Source organism: Lepisma saccharinum, chromosome 6, assembly GCF_977018435.1.
Source record: "Lepisma saccharinum chromosome 6, izLepSacc3.1, whole genome shotgun sequence".
NCBI lineage: Eukaryota > Metazoa > Arthropoda > Insecta > Zygentoma > Lepismatidae > Lepisma > Lepisma saccharinum.
In genome coordinates this window covers 471,830-496,070 of record NC_139234.1, presented here as the reverse complement: position 1 = coordinate 496,070, position 24,241 = coordinate 471,830, and the positions used below count along the sequence as shown (strand labels likewise).

The following is a 24,241-nucleotide window of genomic DNA, read 5'->3' as shown; positions in this document are numbered from 1 at the left end:
TTCCCAGGGTTCCTGGGAAGAACAGAAGTCCGAGTGTCAGACATCCTGCGGATTGCCCACAAGCACCCTGGGCCTGTGCTGAAGAAACTCCCCCTCCACGAGGTGGAATCGGGGGAAGTGCTGATTAAACTTGACTTTCAGTTGTTTGATTCGACATGAGAATTATGTACCTGATTATGTGATGTATTTTGTTAGCAGGCTAGTTTACCAATGTTACGATAGATTGCAATCTGCCTGTTGTTAATTCATTTTGTTGCATTGTTCAGTAGATCCCAAGAGAATTCGTTGCAGGTAATTTTAGGTGTAGCTTACAAAAGTAATGGCAGTCTCCATACTCAACGCATTAAAATAGACGTGTCTACATCATTTATTTATCTCTCATGTCATCATTTCATGGAAAAAAAAGACCGAAACAAGTAAATTAGATAGTTCCTACACTTTGTTCATAAGTATTAAAAGGTTACATTAGGTAACCTGCCATTTGACAAGAACAAACTATATGTTATATTTATTTCATATTGCATTGGGTGGTGCTGTTAAGCGTTCAGTAGTTTAGTGTTGAGGAAATGCTTTGGACCATCTCTGGAAATAATTTGTTGTAGTTTAAAAGTACTGATAGGTTATTGTTTTTGTTACTAAAGCTATTATCTATAGTATTATCTCGGGACTTTTGCTTTGTTACATTCCCGTTTCACTTGCTTCATGTATGTACCTGTCAGCTCTTATGTGTACGAGGTCTAATCAAAAAGTATCTTGACAGAAGACTGGGAGAAAAGGTAGTTACTTAGTAAGACTAGTATCCGTGAGACTGCATATGCACTAAGGCCAACGGTTCTTTCTTCACACTTTTCAGTATCCACTTTTTTTTTTTACTAACAGTTACTCTTTGTGACTTTTTATACCATCTCTTTTGCATTGAGGAGCAGAAAGAAGTTGCCTGGGGTAAGGAACTTTGGACGTATTTATTTAATATGTGAAAGATCCTGAATACATAAAAATCCATTTTACGTCAGGATATTAATGCAGGAAATGAAACTAACAAATAATAAGATGCGCACACTCACACTCAGATATGCAATATGGACTTAGAACATTTACATTCTCAGTGGACAAGATGTATACCAATATGTGTAAAGTTTTGAACATTTTTTGAAAATTTAATTTTTGGGATATTGTATAATAAAACTTCGAAAAAATGTTGTTATGCTTGGTTTTATGAGTAATGTATCACATGAAAGCCCTTTTCATAACCTTCAAAACAAGCCCTTAATTTGGAACAGGTCTTTTGCAAATTGCATTTCAATTTTGGGGGAGCAACTTTATAAATTTTTCAAAATTCAGCACCAGGAAAAATATTTAAAAAATCCTCGATATCCCAGATAAAGAACAAATAAAACATTAATCAAATCCATGACATGAAAGGTTTATGAATTGGGTGATTTGAGACGGAATTACACAATAGTACAATTGTTTGGAGAGGTAAATTTCTGCGTACATGCTGTACGTATGATTATTAAACATTGGGATACGTATGAAGTTTTCCAAATTCACTTGTTATACAATCATATACAAAAGTGATATTTTGTGCATGTTCATGAACAATTTCAGTACATGTTTGGAGTCCATATTACCTGCAGTTTTTCCTGCCATCCTTTGTCAACTGATTGCACATTATCCAGGCAACTGTCTGCACACAAGTATTCCAGAGATTTTGCATATTCAGGGATAAATATTAAAAACTCACCAATCAAGGATCTCACATTGGCAAGGCTCAATTTTTTTAAATGTTGGCAACTCTTCATGATTGTTTTCACACCACACCAATGGAGAGAAAGTTGCTCAAGAGAATTGCAATTAATGGAAGTGCTTTTGGCAACGTGACCATTTACTGAAGGGCATGAGAAAAGGTCCAATTCTACAATATGCGTGGCACACAGAAAGTTGTTCGTCAGTGATTCCATTTCCATATAACGAAGACATTTTAAACCTTGGCAACCAGTAACATTTTGGCAATTACTCAATGAGAGTTTCTGCAGCTGGACATAGTTAATTTAGAAATTCTCACTGCAACAGAGTCATTTAGTGACATACATTTGCAGTTTTGCTAAATGCTTTTCATCAATAGAGTACACATCCATGATGGTGCAATGTTCAAATTGCCAAGAGATAATGACTTGAAAGGTCAAGTTCCTGCAGTAGGGACCTTCGGATCTGTTACTTTTTGGTAATCTCTAAATTTGATGGTTTCTAATTTCTGACAAATATTTAGTTTACTGAAGAATGTACCTGTCAAGTGACATCCATTTAACTTCGCGACAAGGTAATTATCGGCTGTAGCTCAAGGTCAGAATCATTTGTATAAGTAACAGATGGAATAATTAATTTTCATAAATCTGATACAGCTTTGAACATACCACACAACTTCACTGCTGGCTCATGTATATCTGACCTCAACCCTTCATAAGAAATTATGTGTATGTCTTGAAGATTAACCGAATTCCTATCGGAAACATATTCTTTCACTACAATATTCAAATCCACATGGATTCCCTCCAACGCTAGTGTATGAAGAGTTCCACAATGCCAAAATAACATCCTTAAAATGGTGATTGCATCTTCACAAGTATCAGTTTCTTATGAGGAATTTACACAACAGAGGAACCATGAAAAATCTCTAATAAATCATGATTGCTTAAAGGAGTTTCCGATTAAGCTGATGAAGTAGAATTGCTCAACATGTTCAGTCATTGTGTCAGGAGATGGAAATGGGACAGGTACTTGACATACAGCAGTAAACACTAGTGTTGAGCGATATATCGTGATATTGAAAAAATATCATCCAGGTGATATCAACTGGATGATATATCATCGAGATATTTTGGTGATATATATTGTGTTGGTCAGTGATATAGTCACAATAGTTGGTGATATATATCATGGAGATGATATATTACCAATTTCATGATATGGAAAAAATATCGTTATTGTCTGTGATGATATATCGCAATATCAATTTCTGATATCGTCCATCCCTATTAAACACAGACTGTTTGACTGCAACCTAGGCTCTTTTCTCCCCTCCTAGTCAGATGCTTTTTGATCAGATTTGATACAGAAACTTGGGCTAATTATTTTTAAACCTGCAGCCTGATTATTTGAATTACGCCCCTTAAGCAAGGAAAGTAGTATTATCTGTTTGTGAAGTGTATGTGTACTAATTACGGAAAATACCCAGTGCTTACTGTAACAATTGTATGCATTAAGAAGAATGTAAGCTTGATAATGTCATTGTAAGCACAACATTAATTGTTGCATTGTTTAATATTGTGTATCAGCAGGTAGGAAAAATAGTAGATAAATATATATTTATTATTCCACCTAGAAATATGACACTAAGAGAAATGTTCTAATAGCACTATACACATTTTGTTGAAATTGTGCAAGTCCAAATGGTCTTGAATAGGCTGTGCATCTCAAATGACAAGACTTTTGTCAGGAGCTTCTCAAGGACTTACTTTGTCTATTTCTTCCAGAATGAAGGAAATAAATTGTTAGGCACACTTTACTAATATGCTGGATTAAATTCTTAATATGTTACTGGTAATAGATGAATAGTGATATTAAATATGTGAACTGCTATTACATATAAGGAGCCCAGTAGCAGTAGACCTAAAAGTGATGAGAAATATCACCATTAAAAGCAATGAATGTGGATATAATTGGCCAGTGCACCAAAGGAAGGCATGTCTGCACCAAGGAAAGTTTTTTGTTTTTATCAACAGATTTTCGTTACAACCGACATGCCTCCTTTCCTATCTTCATTAAAAAAAGGCTTTGCTCCGACGCTCCTCACAAATGCAAGACAATCTGTAGTACAAGGAAAAAAGCTTCCTCCGTAGATCTCTAGAATGCGTGTTACGCAAGCACAGTTATGCCCTAAAAACACTGAAGACCCTACATAATCATGATTTTCTTTCTTGAATGAGCAGATGCACCAGTATTATGTTTTGTAAGGTAGTTTGCAAGTACTTTTGGCTGCAAATTTTTATGAATGATATGCTGACCTTATGAGGAAACTGATTTATTGGTGAACATATTTCTGATATATTTTTGTATTTACTCAAACCATTTGTTCGTTTCTTCATTTGTACTAAACAATTTGTTGTTGATTTATGTATAAATATATATTGTTTCAAATTCAATAGTAACAGTGTGTTTTTCTTATTAAACTCAAGGCTCAGAACGTTATGGAGATTATAAAAATAATAAAAGCAACATTATCAGGAATTCCATGATTTTTCCAGGTTCTTTAAATCATTATCCGAAACATTGTGCAGTGTTTTGGCTTGTTGGCAAATCTTTATTACACCTTAATTCGAATGATGAAGAGTGTGTATTCCCATGTCCAATTCATATATATATCATTACATAGTACAGTTGGAATTGTTCAAAAAATATCTTTTGCTAAAATTTGATGTTAATTTTGATCTGTTGGTGATAGGAAGAAGAAAAGAAAATCAAATTGCCAAAATCAGTTTCAACGCTCTGTATTTTAAACAGGTAATTTGACACGGTCGTGCCAGAGTGAACCATATGATATTATTAATAGTCATAAGAATATATTTATCTCAATACAAATTGAGAATGAGCAACATGAGACTATATATTGGTATATGCGTGATACCTCCCAGGGCACGGGAAAACATTAAGATTTGCAGTAAATAGACACAAAAACACAGAACTTACGTTTTAACATATGAATTCAGAATCTATTTATCTTGATTATACAATTTAAAAAGAACCAAAGTTGTACATCATAATGAAACTCACAAAAAGAAATCACAGTAACAGCACAATCTCTCTGTCATGCACTTCCATTAATCTCGTAACCTCCAGCTACAAGATTCATATATACCAGGCGGGATGGTGTACTTCAACAGTCTGTTCATACGTCCGGGAAGGACATGTCAATCGCCCCCTCCATTGAGAAACAAAATCGACGACTCGTGGAAGCACTCACAGTCTAGGAGATTTTGGATTCAACCTTCTAAAAGTATCTTCCTCATGTCTGGAGAACAATTAAAAATCTTCAGATTGTCGAAATTCACCTTGCGAGTTTTTGTATCCAATAACACTGCCGTGTTGAATTTCACTTGGGTAGCTATGAACGGTCCTATCCACAAATAAAACAACTTGGAAATGGTTCGGTTAACAGCTGAACTTGGACGATGACTTCTTAGCACCACCAGGTCATCCTCCTTCAACTGCAAAGCATGGCACTTCTGCTTCAGTTTCCGCCTCTGCACAGCATATCGTTCCCTTAACTGCACTTGAACAATCTTGGATAGAACTGCACGTACAAAACAATTTTATTGTTATCAACCAATGAGGCAATGTTGAAGAGCCTTTTGAACAAATCAGATAGACACATTGGCAATACACGTGAAGAAAACTTAAGAATTTCTGCAACTCAACTGGATAAAGTCTTTGACTCACTGGAACGTCACTGGACAAGTGAATATCACAAACTAAGTTCTTGGCAGTGCCAGGCCTCTCTGAAAACACCTTACTATGTGCAATAAATATCTAGCTTCAATCCTCCGGACGCTCATTTGCTTATCAACGGAATCATCATCTAGCTTTTGCTCAATTGGCTCTCCATCCACCATTAGATACAACTTTTTATGCTTGAGATTGATCTTTGCTTCATATTTCTGCAGGAACGAATAACCCAATAAGTCTGAAAGCAAATCCTTCACAACAAAAATTTCTAAAGGTATGGTGCTCTCAGCAATTTCCAGCACGATTCTGCGCTTTCCCACAACTCGAGTTCGACTTTTTCCAGCAAAATCAATAAGTCAAACCTCTGGAGTAGCTTGTAACATGACCCCTGGCAAATTTTGCTTTATTTTCTTCCAAATGTCTAGACTCAGAACAGATATTTCAGCTGCAGTGTCCACTGTACAAGCTATATCAACATTTGCTACACGTGCCCTGAACTCAGGCACTCTTCCAAAGTTTTTAGACTGACTAGCCTGACACAAATTGTAAAGAAACTCGCTCTCTTCATGATTGATAAGAAACACCAGCTTCAGATCATTATTTACAAACTGGGAAATATTTTCAGCAGGCCCCAATTCTATCCGAGACCACCCGACATCAAAAGGGGACGTTTCTATGCCAGGCGTGGGGTAAAATCCCGCACCTGGTCGAGATTTGCTCCATTCTCCCAGCAAAAATTTCTGGTCAGCTCGATGCTCTGTTGCTGCTCGTTACTAGGGTACGACACTGCAGCATCTGTTTGTAAGCCACTGCTCGCCACTTGCAATCCTGGAGAGCTACGACCTTCCCTCAAAGGTTCACTGTGCTCCGGTGAAGATAAACTGTTCTCAGTTCGTGGTCTCTCACAAGGTTCGTATCTGGCAGCAGCATACTCATGTCTCTGCCTATTTTGGCTTTGTTGACAATAACGATTGCCATTTCTATATGGACCTGCAGAGCGATGTTCACGGTAATTATTCTGCCTCTGGACCATACAAACCCTCGGGTTTCTGTTTACCGAGTTGCCTGGAATATCTCGGTTGTTCTGGTGAGTAGGATTCTCCTTCTTCCACGCAGTTCGCCAAGCATCCTGCTCTTCCGCTTGCTCGTATCTCTTAACAAAATCTGCAAGCAAATCACAACAGTTACGGGAGCATGGGCCATACACAATTGCTTCACTCTATAAGGCAATTGGCCGATTATGAGGTTTACCACCTCCTGCTCTGTGTAGTGGCTACTCAGGTTTCTGTAAGCAGAGTATACAGACCAAACATATTCTTCCAAACTATTGTCATTGTTTTTGTTGTACAGTTTGGCCCTAACAGATGCCAACTCCCTTTCTTTTGCCTCTGAAGATGCAAAACGCCTCAAACATCCTACGGAAATCTGAATATGTGTGGAAATCATTCTTATGGGAGTAGAACTAATGATAAGCCATGCCCATTAGCAAATGAGGAATAATCTCCAGCCTGTATCTATGCGGGATCTGAAGGATCTCAAGGTTGGTATCTAATTCAGATAAATCTCAGCCGAAGTGGCTATAATATTTCCGTCGAATTTCCGCATGGAATTCAGGTCAGCCATCCGGGGAGTCATCCCACCATGCGTAGCATTGGTTCGAGATTTTCTTTCTTTTCTCTTTTCCGAGAAAGTCGACTCGCTGCCTGAAGAACTGGAAACGACCTCTCTCTGGCATCTTTTTTTTTACATCTGTACGGTTTCGTTGGCCCGAAGAGACCTCAGAACGACTAGGAGAAAGTAACCGTCGAAAAGGCATGCCCAGCTGGTCCACCCGCGGTAAGTCTGATTCACTGAAGAGTGGTAACTTGCTTAAAGTGGTTGAAATTTGAGCCACTTCGTCACAAAGATTACGCATGTCTGAAGAAAGCTTCCCTTGTTTGGATTCCATATCATTTTTCCACTCTTCAGCATTCTCTCTAGGACCCTCCGTGCTGCTTTTAAGGTTTTCCGCCACCATCTCTACAACTCGCAAATTCAGGTTTTCTCTCAGCTGATATGCCATACTGGTCACCTGGTTGTCCAACTCTCTGGACATTTCTTCCCTGAAGCCGCTCTGCGTTTCAGTGATTTCCTTTCCGAAGTCCTCCTTGGTCTGCTCAGCTTCTTCCCTCAACAGAACAACTGTTTCATGGAGTTTAGATTCCAGCTGCTGAGAATTTGACTGACACGCTTGACGTAAGCTCATCATCTCAATTTCAAGGCTTTCGTTCAATTTCTGCTGTCCCTCAGACATTTGCAGAGTCAGTTGTTCGATCCTCCGTCCCATCTCTGAATTGGACGCAGCGAGTTGTGAACAACTCTGGGACAGTTTCTCCTCCATCCTTGCTTCTAGCCGGTACTCAAGAGTTCTACTACTTTCTTCCAATTTTAGTTGTAAACTGTGGTCCAAGATATTCATATTTTCCTGGAGTTTATCCTCTAACCTCCTAGAGTTCTCATGTAACTTAGCCTCCAAGCTATCAGAATGTTCCCGCTTTCTAGATTCTAGGTTATTAGCATTTTCAGTAATCTTTTCCTGGATTTTAAGTTCTAGATTACTAGAATTTTCCTGGATTTTAAGTTCTAGATTACTAGAATTTTCTGCCATTTTAGCTTCCAGACTGCTAGCATTTTCTGTCATTTTTTTCTGGATTCTAGTTTCCAGGTTGCTGGAATTTGCCTCCAGCATTCGCTGCAATGACGCGAGCAAATCAGCAGTAAGAGGAACAACAGGAACTGAAAGTTTTTCTTTGTATGCTAGACATGTTAATTCACCAGGAGAATTACTTTCCTTTGGTGACTTTAACTTTACACAATTCAAATGAAAAGTATTGCAACACTCAGTGCAAACAAACGTATCATCAAGCCTTGATGTAGTCTCACAGCAATACACATGAACTGTGCTTTCATCAACATATGAAGCTTTGCTTCCACTTCTTAATATTTTCTTTTCCATTGTTGCGCATCAAAAGTTCTGAGTCAACTGCAAATCTAAAACACGTTACCAAAGATTAACGTAGCTAATGCACAATGTGTTCGTGGCCCCACGTTCTGTGCGCCAAATTATTGACACGGTCGTGCCAGAGTGAACCATATGATATTATTAATAGTCATAAGAATATATTTATCTCAATACAAATTGAGAATGAGCAACATGAGACTATATATTGGTATATGCGTGATACCTCCCAGGGCACGGGAAAACATTAAGATTTGCAGTAAATAGACACAAGAACACAGACATGTCAAATTGTATCAGAAAAAGTTTAAAAAAAATTGATTAAAAAATGTTCTTTTCAGCTACACAGTCCGTTATCATGACATTGATAAGAAATCTTTTTGTTCAGAATTTTCATACTCTAACATTTCATGATTAGGCACACACAGGAGATGTACTACGTATAATTTTCAGCAAAAAATGCAGGCTCATTCAGGACTCAAACCTGGGTTTCTGGCATTCCGTGCCATTGCTCTACCACTGAGCTACTGAGACTGTTTGGCTTCACCTGTTTTTCACTGTTGCTGTTTTACCTGTGTGGAATCATCTTTGCTAATGCTACTGTAATGGGATCTCTTGCATTTGAAACACTGTAGACGTTGCCTGGTCCCCCCAGCGTAGAGATGTCAATTCATTATATTAGGCACACACAGGAGATGTACTACGTAGATGATCCAGTTCTGGTAGCACTAGAAGAGGTAAAACAGCAACAGCGAAAAATCAGGCAAAGCCAGGCCGGCTCGGTAGAGCATTGGCATGATATGCCACAGACCTGTGTTCGAGTCCTGGTTGAACCTGCATTTTTCCCTGAAATTTCTTTAAAATTTGTTTGAAACTTTTTCTGTATATAAAATTGACCAATTAAAAGGTAAGAGTGTTAAAGCCATTTTTGGCTTCCTTTTGTCCAAGATGGCAGCTATAATAGGTGTATGAAAAAATTGCAACAAGTTGATTTTCTTTCTTCCTGCCACCACTAATACCCTACCACGATCAAAATTAATGTGAAATCTTATCGAAACTACAATTTGCCCTGGACTAACAACCCATGAGAATAGAAATCAAAACAGAATAATCACACGTCCAATAATACAATACTTTCAAAAGTTATAGTGTGACAAAATGAACTTAATCTTCTTGCATGGAGGTTTTTTTTTATTGTGACCTTTGCCTTTAAATGAGAGCTTCAAAAATGTTTGTGTTGGCTCAGCAGCATGAGGATACTTGGGAAGCTATGTGAATAGTACGAGTCGAATCCAATCTAAAAAAACAAAATACCAGCAGGATTTGGGTCCGATAGACTGACAACAGGCCTCCCAATGAAATGCTTCTCATCAGAGCTTTTACCTCAAGACACTGTGGTGCCACGATATTTAGTAAAAATATTTCTGTACTGCATGAGACCACTATCACTCACTCAAACCCGTTCAAGTCTCGCATGCTCAAGCTTAATGCACTCGTAGTGGAATAATTGACGTCTGTATTTCAGAGCCTAATAAGCAGTATTGTCAACCTAAAACCCATATATGGCAGAAAACCACTCTATGCAATTATAATTCTAAATCATAATTTCATATATTGTTATGCAAGACTCAAATACAATATATTTGAAAGTATGCAATATCTACAAACCAAAACATTAAATGGATACACATGCTGACAGACCTGCCTAAGCAATTACAAATATCTTATTACAAGTACAGTGAGATCCATGAGAATTACCGTGCCAATTGTCCATCACCATGTACGTGCACTTTATTTGACCCAATAAGAAAGAGCTTCAAGAATTAAAAGAAAACTCAAAACAAGCTGTTGACAACTTCTGCACCAGAATCCATAAAAATCAATAGCTTAAAACACAGGATGTAAGAGAAAAATTAATAAAAATAAGTCTTGGACAATTTGCATGGTAATTCTCATGGAACCCACTTTACCTGTGCATCATTGTTCACTTACCGAAAAGGATAATAGATAATCCTTGGGATAATCATATTCTGCGAAATAATAAAATGCAGTTATAACATTCAATCGAACATCATTTTAATGTGACAATGATCACAGAAATGTAAAATGTCAGCCTATTTCACTTTCATATATCTCTAAGATAAACAAAACTGCACTTTAACATGATGATGATGAGTATGGTCACTTAATTTTCAATTTCACTTTTTTTTCTTCACGATCCATATTTGAGGACCCACTACTGTAAACAAATGACAAATACGTGTACTGATAGGGTTCGAGACTTTGGGTGAATTCCTCGTTCGAGCATTTTTCACTCGAGTGTAAGACCTATCAATTCTGTATGCCATTTAGCTTTACCCATGCAAACTATTTGCTGCTAGAGCGAAAAATGCTCATTGCCATTAGAATGATTGAAAAACACTCCATCAATGAGAATTGCATCATTACCATTAGACAGAGGTTGTAAAAAAAAAGTAAAGTGTTCCCCTGTGCATAGCACCATGCCATGAAGGTGTATAGGGGGTGTGGGGGTAACGCCCCACACTTCCTTGATCCGGTCGTGAGTGGGTGTGATGTGATCAGCATCATGCCCCTGACCACCTTTACCCCCCCAGGGTTTCCCCCAGGTACCCATGTTATTCGACGCTGGGTGGGCGCCGGGGCTGCTTTCACCGTTAGAAAAGTTCCCGGATTTGAACCGGCCGGGGATCGAACCCGGGACCTTGAGCATGGTAGTCAGACGTGTTACCGACTGAGCCACCGCGGCCACCCAGAGGTTGTGTGTTTACTTTTGCTTTTTTTAAAAAAAAAAAAAAATGTATGTATTTTTTTGAGGCAGGAAGCAAATGAACAAAAACAAGTTTGACTTTATCATTCTATTAAAAACTGTCAAAAAATGTCATATTTATCACAATGCCAGTATTAAATTAGGCAACTTTATATTAAAACATCAGCATACATTAATAAAAATATGTACAACATAAAATAAATTAACTTGTATTCAATAACATATCACCTATACAATTAGAAGTTTTATCACGAGGCCCTCTGAAATCTAAAAACCATTTTGACATTTTTTGGTCAAGAAGAATGAAGTTTCACGAGTCTCCAATGAGACCGAGAATGCTGCTCTCTCTGCTGTCGCTGGAGAATGAGTGCAGCCGCTCGATGGAGAGGCTGAGCTGCTCCAGGCATTCCATCAGACTCTGCATATTATCCTGGCCTGCACGGAGACCCTCGTCGCTAAGGGGTGGGTAGAGTTCCTGCTGCGCTCCGAGGTCAAAGTGGAGTTTGGCCAACCTCTCCTGCTGCTCTCGGATGGCTTCCATCTGCTCCATGCTGCAGTCTTTTCCTGCAAAGTATGCACAGTGATTGGCAAGGAATTCAAATGTCATCACAAACACACAGTTTCTTTTTTAATAACTATACGGTGTACGCTTTTAGAAGGAACATGAGTTCAGCAAATACGCAGCCATTGCTATTGCGCTGTTGCCAAACTAATTGCTAGCAGAAGGCAAAGACAGGGAATTCACAGTGTCCAATGCCCAACTTTTTTATATACAGTCTGCGTGGAAAGTATTGATGCCACACCAGTGAAAGCAAGAACCACAACAGATGTATACACCAAACAAACAACAAAATCAATGTTGTACTACTCACCTTGTAGTCAGTATTTTGTCGACCCTCCTTTATGCTTCCGGCATTCTGTCAGTCGTTTTGGAACTCTCGAAGCCAGGTTTTGGAGGAGATTAACTGGAAGATTGACCCAAATGTCCCTTATGGCAGCTTCTAGCTTAAGGAGTGTAGATGTGTCCCTGTTCCTTAAACGTCGCTTCATGATAGACCACAGGTTTTCAATCAGGTTGAGGTCTGGGCTTTGTCCTGGCCAATCATCAAAATAAGGGACACAAGCATCTTTGAGCCATGAAACCACACTTTTGGCTGTGTGACAAGGAGCCCCATCCTGCATAAAAAAAGATGCTCCACTTTTTTTCAAAGGACACTTCCAAAACATCATTTAACTCTTTCGCTGCGGTCGTCGCTTTTATGCACAGCACGCCAGGTGCCTTGCCCCGTGGAAGTCGCATTATTGCGAGTTCATACTTCCACTCGCTGCGGGTGTCGCATTTCCGAAGTACGTCGCTTTTAGTAGCCTTCTGACATCTGTTGATAGTATTTTGAACTATTTGAACTTATAGTTTTGTTTTTATCCATATGATGTCGCTAATTACGCCTCCGTTTAGAATTCTTTGACGTACGAATGTTGAGTGCTCTGACATGTCACTTTCAAATGCATGTTCGAATGTAAACAACATGGCTTCGTCAAGTCGTCAACACTTGTCTGATAATGATGTTACTCAACTGTTATTTGCCGACTCAGAATTAGAAGGTGAATTAAGTTGTGACGATAATAGCGACAGTTTTTATGAGACTTCAAGTGGTGACAGTGATTGTGTAGTGTCTGATGAAGAATTTGTACCGCCGTCTGTAACATCATGGAGCAGAGTGCAAAACAGCATTGATCTAGGTGCGGGAATTTCAAAATTTTTCAAAATATCATACCACCAGGGACTACAGAATGGCTTGCCAGTGCAAGGAATGACTTTTGTAAGTTGTCTATAACATATTTTGCAATGTAATTTTGTAAAATTTGGCCACGGTGGCTCAGTCGGTAACGCGTCTGACTACCATGCTCAAGGTTCCAGGTTCGATCCCCGGCCGGTTCACATCCGGGAACTTTTCTAACGATGGAAAGCGGCCCCGGCGCCCACCCAGCATCGAATAACTTGGGTACCTGGGGGAAACCCTGGGGGGTAAAGGCGGTCAGGGGCGTGATGCTGATCACATCACCCCTAGTCACGACCGGATCAAGAAAGTGTGGGGCGTTACCCCCACACCCCCTATACGCCTTCATGGCATGGTGCTATACACAGGGGAGCACTTTACCTTTTATTTTGTAAAATTATTCTTTCTAAAAAAATTTGTTTTTTTTCAAAATTTCAAAATTTTTTAAAATATTATACCACCAGGGACTACAGAATGGTTTTCGAGTACAAGGAATGACTTTTGTAAGTTCTCTATAACATATCTTGCAATGTAATTGTGTAAAATTATTGTTTCTAAAAAAATGTGTTTTTTTTTTTTTTTCAAAATTTCAAAATTTTTCAAAATATCATACCACCAGGGACTACAGAATGGTTTTCCAGTGCAAGGAATGACTTTTGTAAGTTCTCTCTCATATATAATGCAATGTATTTGTGAAAACTATTTTTTTATATAAAAAAATAAATTTTCAAATTTAATTACGCAGCTTAGGGATATTGTGTGCCAGAGAATTCCGCAGCGAAAGAGTTAAGAGCTCAAAATAGGAGTACTGATTCATGGTCTGGTTTTTAGGAAGAATAACTAACTCTCCTACACCACCATAACTAAAGGAACCCCAGACCATAATACTGGGAGGGTGTTTTATAGTTGGATGTGTGTACTGAGGAAGGGTGGGATCATCACCGGGAGAACGGTACACTCGCTTGGAACCACTACCAGTAACAAAGAAAGTGGCTTCATCACTCCACAACACTTCTTTCCAGTCATGAACAGTCCAGGTACTGTATTTCTTACAGAAATCCCATCTTTTCTTATGATGCTTCTCTGTAAGGTGAGGTTTTGGGCGAGCTCTGTAACTGCGTAGCCCTAAGTCATCATGGATCTTCTCCTGAATTGTCTGGAGGGACACATTATCAAGCAACAGAGGATTTTTTTTCTTTCAGTTCCCGAGCTGTTAACGAAGGTTGGTTCCTTAGCTGCCTTTTCATGATGTGCAGTGTTTTTTCAGACACTTTCCTAGGCTGACCAGACTTGGGTTTTGGGCAAGGCATTTTGACCCCACCTTCGCCCTTGAAGCGTTTCACCAAACGTTGCACTGTTCTCAGGTTCACGCCTGTTTGTGTCGCGATTTCTGTGCTTTTTATGCCTGCTCTAAACAAGGCAATCACCTGCTCAGTATCACCAGGCTTCAATATGTTGTAAGGTATCGTTTCACACACAAAATCAACTCAGAACACCAACACAACAGCCCAAAATTCACAGGAAATACCACACGCACGTGCGCATGTACAACAACGTCTCCCACTCGAAACTGAGCGAGTTGAAACTTGCAGCTACGAACAAAGTAAGATCGCAGGTGGTAGTTTACTGCCCATGAACGACAACTCTTTTCACGGTGTCCTTTAGGAGATAGGTGGTCCTATGTAAAAACGCAAAAATAATTGACGTCAATACTTTCCACGCAGACTGTATATAATAGATACATAGTATATATGAGTACAGTAAAATAATATAGTGAATATTTCTGCATAGGATAACAATATCCTATCACTGCAGAAAGAACGCCCACAACAATGAAGGGTTATTGTGTATATTGAGATGAGTTTAACACACATTGTTTTCCCAAGACACAACAACTCAGCTGTCAACACGGTGGCAACTAAAAAAACAGATGGAAGGAAAATGAAAGGGTCATTATGTGTGTGTTGAGACATGTTGCTTCCCAGTATTTCTTTGAGAAATTATACTCCGGCTGTAGGCGATGGAAATTTATTGAACTTGGACAGTCAGGTTCAAAATGTCTTGCCTAATCTTATGATGAAACTTAGTGACGAATTTTATGAAAACTTCTTGCGTGCAAAAAAAATTTACAGAACATGGCATTTAACTTGCACGCCAAAGTTTCCTAACTGTACAACGTTGCACTCCTGCCATTGTCTGGTTGCCATGGACACGCTCTGCATCGCCCTACCGGATATCGCTTCTAAAACTGTACGATGTATAACCAGAATATACTTATTGATCCATTGCCACTCTTATCGGTAAACACAGGGGCATGCATATTTCATTTTTGACGAAAACAAAATGTGAAATAATACATCGTAGTGTTATTTTTTTCAATGTTTTTGAAAAGTGCGAGGTCATTTTGCTGCCATGTTTTGTCACAAAATAATGCGAAATAAACCTGTGAACACAAAATGTAGGGTTTATTTACTGACATAACACCTTGTGAGGTCTGAATTATCCTGCAAGTTAAGCAAATCACAAAAAATTGATAAATTCTGCTGCAAAAATGGATTCCTTTACGCAGGAATAAACTTAATACTCTGATAACTACATAAATGTACTATTAGAAGTGAAATGTTAATTTTGTGTAATAACTATAGCTTTAAAATCAAACTGAGGTTTTTATTCACCATTTTAACACCGAAGTGCCATTTTATATACCACTTTCTATCCCAAAGTATGCAAAGTTTTTGTACCGAAATCTCGATCTTTTATTCAACATAAATATGTGGCTCTGGTAACACCAATAAAAAACTAATAATTTTGTAATTGCATGCATAGTTCTATCAATATAAAGATATAATTCATGTAATTTTAAAATAATGTGTTCGTAAAAGTCACTCTTTATTAGCAAATTTGCATATGCCAGCACTCTACTGCTTACTAACTCCTGGCGACACTTGAACACTGTAACCACTTAAATTTGTCCCAACTAGTTATAACTTTTAGATTATAAAAAAAAAAAACATTGATTGATTGATTTGGTGTCCAATTTATGCACAGCAAGGCTAATTGGGACTGGACCTACAGTTTAAAGTGGGATCCGAACCACTATGTGCCTCCTCTGGGAATCGAACCTGAGATCCCTTGATTGCAAAGCGACGATGCTACCACATCGGGAAGACATGTTCATTTTAAAATGAAATCTTTAGAAATACAGATCTAAAAGAGATGCAACACCAGGTGAAAGAAGAAGGTTACGTACTACTTAACTGCATAATTTATATTAATCTCCACATATCAGAAGAGTTAATCAAGATGACTTTGGTTCATGCACGGGAGTGGGTGGAAAAGTCTACAGGATTCTTTTTTGTAAACCCTGAAAGCAAGACCAAAGCTGGGCCTGAAGGAAATTGGTAAGGATGGCCTAGAGTGGACAGATCTTGCCCAGGGGAGAGACACATGGAATATTTATGTTGCTGAACCATTAAACCTTTGGGTTTAGGAATGCCAAAAGTTAGTTATACGCTGTTCCTTGTGTATCTGGAGCAAGCCAAAGAAAACAAGTCTCTGCACAAGTAATGACGTCAGAAGGCTCCACCAATGAACAGGTGAGAGGGAACGGAATTATGTGCAGGAGGTAGAGTGGCTGCAGTTACCAGCCTGCACAGCAGCATGTATAGCTTCACCCTGCCCATTCAATTTCCTCCCCTTCTCTGACACTATGTGCAGCCTTGCTCCAGAGATAGTTGGGACAGAGTATAGTTAAATGGTATATGCAAATTATAGCAGGCATCCTTACTTTTTAACTCAAAATTAGTGTGGTCCATGCATACTAGAAATTCTAGCGATTCCTGCTTTGAAAGCCTTGCACAGTCCTTGCATGGCATGCAGTTGAAACACTTATTACACCCTTAAGGCAAGTACATACCAAACGCCCGTAGCTTTCCCGAGTGGAAGTCTTCTAGCAGCTGCAGCAAAGCCTGTTCCATGCGTCGCACGTCTGTCACATCTGAGAGAAAAGAATGATGTGTACCTGGACGATCTGCTCTTTCAAAGTGGAAGAATGCTATGGCAAAAAAATAAAACTCAACAAAAAAGGCAGAAAAGGAAATTAAATTAAAAACTAAAAAAGTGCATGTAAAAACTCAAAAAAATTGGAAAGTTATTAAAATAAAATGCAAGAAAAGTGCAATAAAATTCAAAGAAAATATACACAAAAACATGTGGTTACTAAAGAAAAAAGGAACTTCAGTCCATGAACTTAAAACTATAATTCTCAAAGTAAATTATGATATGTGTGAAAGTAGACAATTAACATTATGAAGTAAAGAACATTTTGATACTGAATACTTCCATGAAAATGTAGATTTCATTTACCTAAACCTTGCCTCTATTTTGTCCCAGTGTACTCCATGCAACATTTGAAGTTTCTATACAGTAGTTCCACAACAGACAGAAAAAGATAAACATTTAATAACCTTTTCTATTTTAAACATTTTTCGAAGATCTATTGTACACAAGACCTTTTCTGATGTATTTATTTTTATGCTGTAAACCAGCACAAAATGATCATTACCTTACCCACTTCTGATGTGAGTTGTTAATAGAAGCAATTGTTGTTCACTTTATATTAAGTGTAAGATAGTAAGTACTAAATTAATTATTATACTTTAATAATAATGTAATTATTATTATAAATGTGAACATTTGTTCCTTTAGAAACCTACAATCCAAATCTATTGGGTTACTGCATGCTGGGATCATGAGGAGGAAAACAAATGACAAACTAAATTACACATGCCCAGGATTCCAATCAAGACCCCCCTTGCTTTATCGGAGGTTGTGCTAACCACTCTCCTAGCACCAAAAGCTCATGGCTTATTTCTGAAACTCTGAATTAGAATTCTTACTATTTGCTTGCTGGGGAAGGAGACATGAAGAATTAGTACCTCGCTTTGGATGATGAACCCTTGATGCTGACGGTCTCTCCCGGCCCAATCTGCTACTGCTGTCCGATCTGACCGACTGGCCTTGGTTTAGCTTCTCGTTCACGTAAAGTAATTTGGTAGAACTTGGCTGCGTCCCTGCTTTATTCATCTTTACGCTAGAACTCTGGCTGGCCCTGACACTGGAGCCCGACAGTTTATTACTCATTGGGGTTGGTGGAGATGTCTGTGTGATTTTGCTTATTCCAGATGTCGCAGCTGGCGGAGTTTCGTCTGATTTATCTTCCTTTGAATCATCCTGAGTCACTAGCTGTTGCAGCTCACATTCTTCGCTTGCTTCAGCCATTGTGAATCCTACACACAATGAAAAATTAAGTCTGGGTAAGGATGGTCAAAACAGATGCATTGGGTTTAACATTGCAACATGGTTGCCAAAGATATTAAAAAATTGCACTTACATAATTTTATACTTTAACACAATCTCGTATGTATAAAAATGCATACATATCCAAAGTTTGAAAGTTGCTACGCCCTTTCGTGGGTAAAATAAAGCCCCTTAGGTGCACTATTTATATTATTATACCACGGCTACAATTCTTCAGGGTAATAGGTTCTTATTTTAAGAATGCCAATCAGAAAGCAGAAATAGAAGGATATGAGAAAAATGTGAGTCTATATTCTAAGAAACTTCACAGTTTACAGAGATTATATGTTCAAAGTAATATATATACACACATATATATATATGTACATAAATTATCTTCTTTTGGAATGGAATAAATTTAGCTGCTTCTTCCTTTTCTTCTATGACCCTGGCCTTCTTCTTCTTTCTTCTCCTAATATGAATTTCTTCTGTGGGAAAAGGATAGGCTTCTTCTTCTTTCCTCTATATACATCTTATTTGGATTTCTTCTTTCCCACATGGGCAAACATGGATCATCTATTTCTCCTATTTACATCGATCATATATTTCTTCTATCTACATCAATCATATCTTTCTTTTATTTACATCATTCTTCTATCTTTGAAGAAATGGATCAACTACTTCTTTCCCTTTCCTCTTGGATCGTCCTCATTACTCCCTTGAATCTCAGCATATTTTTCCTTCTTCTGATCTGGTATGTCGATTGGAATTGGTCTGAAATCTTTCTCTATTCGAGAAATATCGTGTTTCAATCCCGGAGGGTCATTGCTAACTACGGGCGGTTGTATAGTTTCTCCTCCCTCTCATCGCCTATGTTCCATCACATACTCGCGAACTCGGTACTCACTTCCCTCTTTTCTTCGGCATCGAGGACTGAACCAAAGCTCCAATGGATTCAGGGGCGACAAATATGGATATAGCGCCACCTCCTATGCCAAACAAAAATGGGAAAAGCTCAAAATCGCTAAGGAAAAGCGATACCTGTGGCCCAGTGCATCTAAAGGAAATAGTGCAAACTGTAGTGCTTTGGGGCATCTAAACTTCACTATAGCCCCACCATCTAATTTTCTAGCTAAAACATGCATCAATGATGTTTTATTGAAAATCCAGTTGATTTCAGGCAAATAAACAATACCTGTGGCCACTAAGGTACTAATCTGATATTCCCCGGACAGATTTCTTCATTTTTACAGAAGAAACTACTTACGGTAATAAGTTCCTGTAGCATTGTCGGTAACGATTAAATAAACCGGAAACACATTTCTTGAAATTTACAGGAGAAAAGATGAGAAAGTACTTACGGAATTTAGTTCTTCTGGACTTTCTGAAGCTGGGGAAAGTGTTTTCTCGAATCGTGCAACTTATTCGGCCTGTAAATAAGGTATTTTCCGACATTCATGTATCTCCGTTGCACGATAGCTCGTGCCACCATTACCGTCGACTACGTGAATCAAATGTTCCGTGCATTCGATTACGTAACCCCCTGTCAGTGTAGCAACCATGCGGTAGTTTTACAAGATGACGTGTGAGCGGGATTTTTTTTCCCAATTTAATTTTCTGTTTGCCTAACCTAACTGAACCTAACCTAACCTTCCGTGAATGGTTTGTGGATTAAAAACAATCATTTTTCGGTTCATAAGTGTTAGTGTAACAACCACACGGTAGCTTTACAAGATGACGTGTGAGCGTTTTTTTTTTTTCAATTCAATTTTCTATGTTTGCCTAATCTTTCTGAACCTAACCTAACCTTCCATGAATGGTTTGTGGATCAATTTTCGCTTAAAAACCTTTTGTGAATAGTTTGTGCGGCATTTATTGGTTCATAATTTTGGAAACACTGCACATCAGCTGACGATACTGCATATCAGCTGACGATAGACAACGTGAGTGAAGATTTGCCCGCCTAAATTAGCAACGACCAATAAATAATTATAATGTTAAAAATAATGGGTACTACTTTACTATACCAGAGACACCTATCAATGATTTATTTCGCAATTTTTTACATTGCTAACGTACTATTCTGCATTGCGGAACATTTCTTTAGGTGAAATAATGAATTTCTAACGAAAATAATGTCTAATTCTTACATTAACGAGTACTTACTGTTGTTCGTTATTTCCCACAAACCATCCACAGGTAGCTCCAAAAACCATTGACGTTAGCCCAAAAATTCACGATAGCCCCAAGAACCATCACGGGGACGAGGTATGCCTACGAGGTTAGGTTAGGCCTGTTAGCTTAGGTTCCATTAGTTCAATTCCGGTAAATGTTTCCTATCCTTCGGACACCTATAACTTCTGAGTTTCGTCAATTTTTGACATTTCTACTTACCTATCTGCTTCGCGGATCATTTTTTAACGTGTATTCACGTTTTTTTTATCATTTTTTTTAAAAAAAAAAGTGTTTCTGTAACTGAAGAACGTACCGCAAATGGTTTGTGGGGCTATGTGTCAATGGTTCGTGGGGCTATGCGAGAATGGTGTGTGGGGCTACGCATATATTTTCGAAACCAATTTTTAAATATTGTAACCTATTGTGACCCTACCTAACCTAACCTTACCGGAAATGGTTCGTGGGGCTATGTATGAATGGTTCGTGGGGCTATGCGTCAGTGGTTGAATTTCCGCTATGAAACATTCCCACATCACACCTTCCAGATGTTAGACAATACTACAGGAACGTATTACGGTAAGTAGTTTCTTCTGTAGAAATGAAGAAATCTGTCCGAAGGATAGTAAACTAGTACCAAAAAAAAAATGCAATTACTTTCATCAAAAAAACTAATGCACCTTCAAGAATGTTCCGCGAAGCAGATGGGTAAGTATGAATGTCAAAAATTCACAAAACGAAAAAAAGTTATAGGTGTCCGGGGACTATCAGATTTTTACCACGACGAATACCATAAGTAAATTATTAAGCAAGAAAGAGCCGACCCTTTCTTCGGACTTGGCGTTCCCACCCGAAATGTCCATGCTATGCCACTGATACACACCACCCCATATACCTATTTATATGTTTATGCTATTCTTGTATTATGTTTTATATTTGTATGTTTATACTATTTTTGCATTATGTTTTATATTTGTATGTTTATACTATTCTTGTATTATGTTTTATATTTGTACTGATGACGATATCCATTGCATTACTGTAATGGTTTATGATGAATGAACATATTGATACACAGGAGACAGAAAATGGTCTGTAAGATTATGGTAAGATTTTGGAGAATCTTGGTCTCCAGATAAATTAGAAGACTAAATATTAATATTATGCTTAAATTACGTATACACACCCAGTGACAAACCTTAGAGTATAGAAGGGGAAGGGCCAAACAAACCAAACACGACGTGCACAAAAAACTTCACACTCATAAGTGTTGCCAACCTGGAAAACCTAAAAAATAATGGCAGTGTCTGCTGCCACGTTCTTTTTCTGCTGGAACCTCAAAAAAGATGCGCGTGGCAGCAGATTCGGTCTTTGTCTTATCGTGATTTCATCATGCTATGTATGCAATTACGTATGTAACACATAATGGGTGCGTTCCGAAAGTCTTAACGAAACGAACGCATTCAACGAAAGTAACTGGGCTCGTGAATCTGGTGAAACCAGTTATTTTACAGACTTATGGGACACTCTAGGCGAAAGGCGAAAGGCGAAAGCGCAGCGTTTTGTTTAGAGAAATATTTCCGCATGGCGTCAGCGGAAGGAATGTCCTTATGGCAAAAATAAACTCTACTGTGGACACTGTTACTAATTTTAATCACATTCTAAGAACGGTCAAGGAATACTCATCTTGTGCATGTTGCTTCATATCGGTCTCTTTTAAAATCATAATACATTTTCCGAACAGTACAGTTTGAATCCATCAGCACGCGCTTTGTCTGCAAGGAGCAGACGATTCTCACGGAACAAACCAGCCTCCTGGCACGTGCGTTTCGTGAATCTAGTTCTTGCATGATACGCACGGAATGCGACTTTTGGGACAGCATAATGAAACTCACGAAACGCACGGAAGCACTTATGGGACAGCCAGTTATCATAACTCGTTTAACGCGTTAAACTCGTGCGACTTACGGAACGGGCCCACTGTGAAGTTGTAGCGAATACTTTCACAAAAAAAAAATTAAGATTATATCCCTTAGCATTCTTCTAATATAAACATAAATGCTCTCGTAGTTAGGTTAGGTTCTGTTAGCATTAAAATAATATCGCTAAATGCTTTCTAAAGAAAAAGGGTCTAAATTACCTGCACATTCATTCCCATTAATCATAAACTTACATTTCTCTCGTCTCAATCTGTTCTTAATATTTGTAACATCCTCTTAGCAGACAAATTACGTGGCAGGAGCAAATTTGAAGCTTATTTTTACTGCTGAAACGTGCGTGGCAGCAGACTCGGCCTAAAATAATTCGTTGACATATCAACTCCCCGTGGCGGAGTGGATGGGGTGTGAGGGATCCCGAAAAGTCGGAACCGGGATCGGGAAAAGAAATTCCCGTCCCGATCCCGACTTCGGGAAATGACTTTCGGGATCCCGAGCAGTCGGGAAATACCGAATGATCATTTTAAAAAGTTGTTAATTCTCGACGTTTTCTGCATTGTAAATGTCTCGAAACGTATCGGAAATAGTTTGTTTTTGTACCAAAAATGCAAAAACAACTACTTAAGGTGAAAATGATGTGTAGAATTCGAGATTACAAGAGCTTCGGAAAACTTCGAACATTTACCGACTTTGTCGGGAAAGTAAGAATTTTCCTGTCTTGAATATCGGGATTTAATAAATTTTCCGTCCCGACCCGAAAAATTCTGTCCCGCACACCCCTAGTTAGCAGCACATCGCGCTACGACGCCAGGCGTCAAGTGTTCGAATCTGGACATGGATGTACGTGAATGTCCATTCATCAATTTCATCATATCATCACTCATCCCCATCTTCGCAAATTAGCCAAAAGTAAAATAAAAGCACCTAATCGTGAAAATTGCAAGTGACGTAAACAAGTGCTGTGCAAATTTTAAGGCTTTTTTGAGTTCCGATATCTTTTCTGTTGTTGACGATCGTCTTATTTAAATGCTTAGTTTCGCAGCACTGATTATTTATCTATCATGTTCCGACATAATTTCTGAGGTAAAGATGAAATTAAACTTGTAATTTCATATAATAGCAACACGTTCAGCATCAGAAACATCCTTGGACCATGTAGTTACAAATGTCTCATGTAATAGTATTAAAGCTGAAGTATTACACACCTTATTAATCTCAGATCATGCTGGCCAGATAGTCCAAATTAATGCAAACGTAATGAAGGACAATTATAGCATTGTAAGCGAAAAAAGACAAATGACGGAACAAAATCTACAGCATTTAATGTTTTTATTACAGAGAGAAGAGTGGGTGGAATTATATCAATATAATGATCCGGATAGCATCTGGAATTCTTTCATTAGTACCCTGACACACTACCTTTATATAACTTGCCCAATAGTAAAAATGAAACAAAACCATGATAAATTTAAGAAAACAAAATTCATTCACAGAAATATAAAGAATTAAATAAAAAGTACAAAAATGTACAAAACAAAACAAATATTCCTTGTAAGCAGATTGTAAATGCAGAAAACAAACAGAAAACAATATGGAATATTGTGAACCAACAGAGGAATGCAAACACAAAAAATAATAATGTAAATATAATACTAGAAAAAGAAGGAGTGGAAGTATCAAATCCAGTGGATATCTGTAATATATTCAATAACTACTTCATAAACTCAACTAAAACAGAGCCTAATATAAATCAATTCTCAAATAATGT

General features: G+C 38.2%; 2 protein-coding genes across 9 annotated transcripts in view; one reads left to right on the top strand and one right to left on the bottom strand.

Moving 5' to 3' along the window:
* Dap160 (dynamin associated protein 160) overlaps positions 1-4,170 on the top strand; it is a 119,590-nt gene extending 115,420 nt beyond the window's left edge. For all 6 annotated transcript variants that reach the window (XM_083123348.1, XM_083123351.1, XM_083123350.1 and 3 more), the window contains one exon: positions 8-4,170. In XM_083123348.1, the coding sequence (XP_082979474.1) occupies positions 8-159 (152 nt within the window). In that variant the 3' untranslated portion in view covers positions 160-4,170. The remainder of the gene's footprint in view (positions 1-7) is intronic.
* Positions 4,171-11,339: 7,169 nt separating this feature from the next.
* On the bottom strand, positions 11,340-21,797 carry LOC145989179 (uncharacterized). Of its 3 annotated transcripts, none has more exons than XM_083124475.1 (4): positions 21,723-21,790; positions 18,004-18,354; positions 16,983-17,063; positions 11,340-11,852 (listed from the first exon to the last, which is right to left on the bottom strand). In XM_083124475.1, the coding sequence occupies exons 2-4, from the start codon at positions 18,344-18,346 to the stop codon at positions 11,599-11,601; spliced, it is 678 nt and encodes a 225-aa protein (XP_082980601.1). In that variant the 5' UTR covers positions 18,347-18,354; positions 21,723-21,790; the 3' UTR covers positions 11,340-11,598. The 3 variants fall into 3 exon arrangements, with proteins under 3 accessions (XP_082980601.1, XP_082980600.1, XP_082980599.1); XM_083124474.1 differs by having other exon boundaries at positions 11,342-11,852; positions 16,983-17,120; positions 21,735-21,797; XM_083124473.1 differs by having other exon boundaries at positions 11,342-11,852; positions 16,983-17,120.
* Positions 21,798-24,241: the final 2,444 nt, after the last annotated feature.

Coding starts and splice junctions, on each gene's coding strand:
- LOC145989179 (XM_083124474.1), bottom strand. CDS start 18,346: ATGGCTGAAGCAAGCGAAGAATGTGAGCTGCAACAGCTAGTGACTCAG. Junction 17,121..18,003: donor GGTTCATCATCCAAAGCGAG/GTACTAATTCTT, acceptor TTTTTGCCATAG/CATTCTTCCACTTTGAAAGA. Junction 11,853..16,982: donor GGGAAAGCTACGGGCGTTTG/GTATGTACTTGC, acceptor CATACTTTGCAG/GAAAAGACTGCAGCATGGAG.